Source organism: Crocuta crocuta, unplaced genomic scaffold, assembly GCF_008692635.1.
Source record: "Crocuta crocuta isolate KB4526 unplaced genomic scaffold, BGI_CrCroc_1.0 scaffold1391, whole genome shotgun sequence".
Lineage (NCBI taxonomy): Eukaryota > Metazoa > Chordata > Mammalia > Carnivora > Hyaenidae > Crocuta > Crocuta crocuta.
The window spans coordinates 45,953-49,486 of NW_027532660.1; the positions used below are offsets into that span (position 1 = coordinate 45,953).

Consider the following 3,534-nt stretch of genomic DNA (forward strand, 5'->3'; position numbering starts at 1 on the left):
TGGTAAACACTATGGAGATAAGCAGTGGATGTCACAGAGCATGAAACTAAACTGAGAACTGAGACCAAAGCATCTGTGCATTTTTTTTAGCAAAGCTTAGCTGTCTGCTTAGCTGTCTGAATGTGAAGAAGGGCACGGCATACAAGGCCATATCATAAGTGAGGAACAGCATAGAGGGTAAGGCAGAGGGATGACGATTGAGAGTTACATAGGTCAGAGATTAAATGGAACCAGAATCATGGAACTAGGTTGAGGTACAGAAAGAAAGTGAAGGCTCAGAGAACAGGGAAGGGTGCAAGACTGAGAGTAACTTCTCTGAGCCTCATTTTCCTTTCTCATCAGTAGGAGGCAATGGTAAGTAGTGTCTAACAGCTTTGTGAGTTAGAGCTGGTTTGTTCATTTTCCTTATACAGAGGTATCTTCTGATGATAGTGATTTTTAGATGGCTCTGAGGATAAGTACTAAAAGCAGTTAATTCCCATCATGTTTTGGGCAATGGCAGCCTTGCTGGAATAAGTGTCCTCCCTTCCAAGGAGATCACTTGGAAGGAAACAAGATTCATTTAGATGTATCACTGCTGGGATGTTCATTTAAACTCCAGCCTTCAGCCCTCATGTACATAATTTGTAGTGCTCCCAGGATAATGCTGTAAGAAATAACCAGACCTTTATTAACCAGAGTCAATCAGAGACATCAGCCAGAACTTGCATTTGACTTTAGAAGAAGATGGGGAGGTGGTATTTAAAACAAAACAAAACAAAACAAAACAACTATGTAGATATCTGGACTTTATTTTATGAAGCAAAACCAAACACAAACAACAAAGAAAATAACAACAAAAAACCTTCACTGAACAAAACAAAACAAAGAAAAGGAAGAATGAGATATCACATTACACCCATAATGGCTAAAATAAAAAAGACAAGAAATAACAAGTGTTGGTGAAGATGTGGAGAAAAAGGTGCCCTCATACACTACTGGTGAGAATGTAAACTGATACACCCACTATTAAAAGCAGCATGGAGGCTTTTAAAAAATTAAAAGCAGATATACTATATGATCCATTAATTCTGCTAATGGGAATCTACCCAAAGAATATGAAAACACTAATTTTAAAAGATATATGCACCTCTATGCTTATCACAGCATTATGTGTGTGTGTGTGTGTGTATAACATTCAATGGAATGTTACATAGCCATAAAAGAAGTTAAAATCAAGCCATTTGAGAAAACATGGATGGACATAGAGGATATTATGCTAAGTGAAGTGAGACTGAGAAAGACAAATATCATATGATTCCACTCATTTGGTATCTAAAAAATGAATAAACAAAAAGCAGAATTATATGTATAAATACAAAGAACAAAGTGATGATTGCCAGAAGGTAGGAGTGTGGAAAAATGGGAAAAATGTGTGAAAAGGAATGGGAGATACAGGCTTCCAGTTAGGAAATAAAAGATGATAAAAGGCACAGTAAAAGGAATATAGTTAATGATATTGTAATAGTGATATGATGGCAGCTACACTTGTGAAATCACTATGTTGTGCTTCTGAAACTAATGTAACACTGTGTGTCAACCTACTCAAAAAAGAACAACAAAAAATAGATTCAAAAGGGTGTCCAAGAGCTAATAAAGATTCAAACATAAGAGACAATTAGATGTAATGGAAAGAGTATTCCATCTTTCGCAAGTTACAACTTGAACTTCCTAGCTGTGAGTCCCATGGCAAATAAATTTCTCTTTCTGATGTTCAGTTTCGTCTGTAAAATTAGTGTTATGATAGCTATCTCATAAGATAGATGTGGGTGTCAATTACAAAATGTGCTTTGAGTTCTTGTGAATTGTATCTGCCAAATATGATTTACTTAGTGAAAGTCACTTTTTCCTTTACCCTCTTTGTCTTCTTAACCCAAAACATGACTGGCATCATCTCCAGCCTTGCGATTATCACCAGAATTTTTCTTTCTCTGTGATTGTACAACCCAGAACACCACCCCCCATCCACACACACAAACTCTCTTTTCTGGAATAAAGATATTTACATTGCAAGGATTGCAAGGATCACCAAAAGAAAAGATTTCTCACCTTTGACCACAAACTTCACAATGTTGCTTCGCTGCTCAGATCCTACTCGGCCCTTGGCAGTACAGAAATAGGAGCCAGAGTCAGCCACCACAGCAGGCTTGAAGAGTAAGGTACTCAAGACTGCTACTTTGATGGGTTCTTGATTGTCAGTCTGTTCCTTATACCAAACATAACTGATGGGAGGAGAACCCCAAGCCTGGCATTGAAGACTAATCCTCATTCCCTGGGGCACTGTGAAGCCATAGCCACTGCCAGTCGTCACTGTGGGCTTGGAAACAGAGACTGCAAATGGAAGACAAGAGGGGAGGCTCTGAGAAGTTACAAGGATATGTGAAGACAAGACTGAGTCATCCTTCCTGGGTATAGGGATAACCATATATCTGCAAAGGGAACTAAAAGGGGCTCTTGACTTGGGAGGAAAGAAAAATATATTCCTTTGGAAGATTAGGTACTGTTTTGTGTTATCTGGGGTTTGGTATTATCTGGAATTAAAAATTAACTGATTTTTTAAAAGTTAATAGATTCTTTTAGGGTTCAGTAGATTGAGGGTTTTTTTTTCATTTCATTTCATTTTATTTTATTTTTTACAAATAGTTCATTGTCAAATTGGTTTCCATATAACACCCAGTGCTCATCCCCACAAGTGCCCTCCTCCATGCCCATCTCCCCCCTCCCCCCCCTTACCCATAAGTTCTCAGTTTGTTCTCAGTTTTCAAGATTCTTTCATGGTTTGATAACAGTAGATTGAGTTTTGAATTATCCTCAATTTTGGATTACCAGGGTGACGTTTTCTTGTCAAGTCAGCAATATTTATCTTGGCTGACCCCAGTATCCCTTTCCCCAGAGCTTCTCTGTCAGCCTCTAGTTACTCTCCAATATTATGATTATACAGACATACTCATTTTCATGAGTTTAGACCCAGAACCCAAGAAGGACAACTAGGGTGTGGATGGTGGAACTTCTGGGAAACTTAAGGGTGCAAATATTTTAAGGCCAGGAACCCTTCCCAACACTTCTAAAATTATACTATGAGAGTGGTGTCCTTAAGGATCTTATGCCTGTCCACGTCTCCTGATTAGGACATATAACTGAAAAGAGTCCGTATACAAGTAAACAAAATTATCTGGGTTTCTCAAGGTTTTCTAGGATTATAGTCCTTTATTTGGTCTTTGTCTGTTAGTGCTTTCCTACCCCCACAGTGACTCACGTTTCTGGACACGGAGCTCAATGATCTTATCTTTCACCACTTGGTTGCCATTAGGGGTCAGCCAAGTGACTTCACATGTGTAGTGGCTCTGGTCATCCATCTCGAGAGTATTCAGTTGGAGAGACACATCTCCTGGAACCTTGTGGTTCACTTGTAGGCGGCCCCGGTACTTTGCTTGCTGGATATGGTCTCCAGAGGAATCATGTAGAAATATGGTGACTGGGTCCAAATCACGATGT

The 3,534-nt window shown here is 39.0% G+C and overlaps 1 protein-coding gene across 1 annotated transcript in view; it reads right to left on the minus strand.

Annotated features, from left to right (window-relative positions):
* VSIG4 (V-set and immunoglobulin domain containing 4) overlaps positions 1–3,534 on the minus strand; it is a 28,911-nt gene that overhangs the window by 19,618 nt on the left and 5,759 nt on the right. Inside the window, 3 exon segments of the mRNA XM_077780701.1 lie at positions 412–419; positions 2,089–2,370; positions 3,296–3,530. Of these exon segments, the coding sequence (XP_077636827.1) occupies positions 412–419; positions 2,089–2,370; positions 3,296–3,530 (525 nt within the window).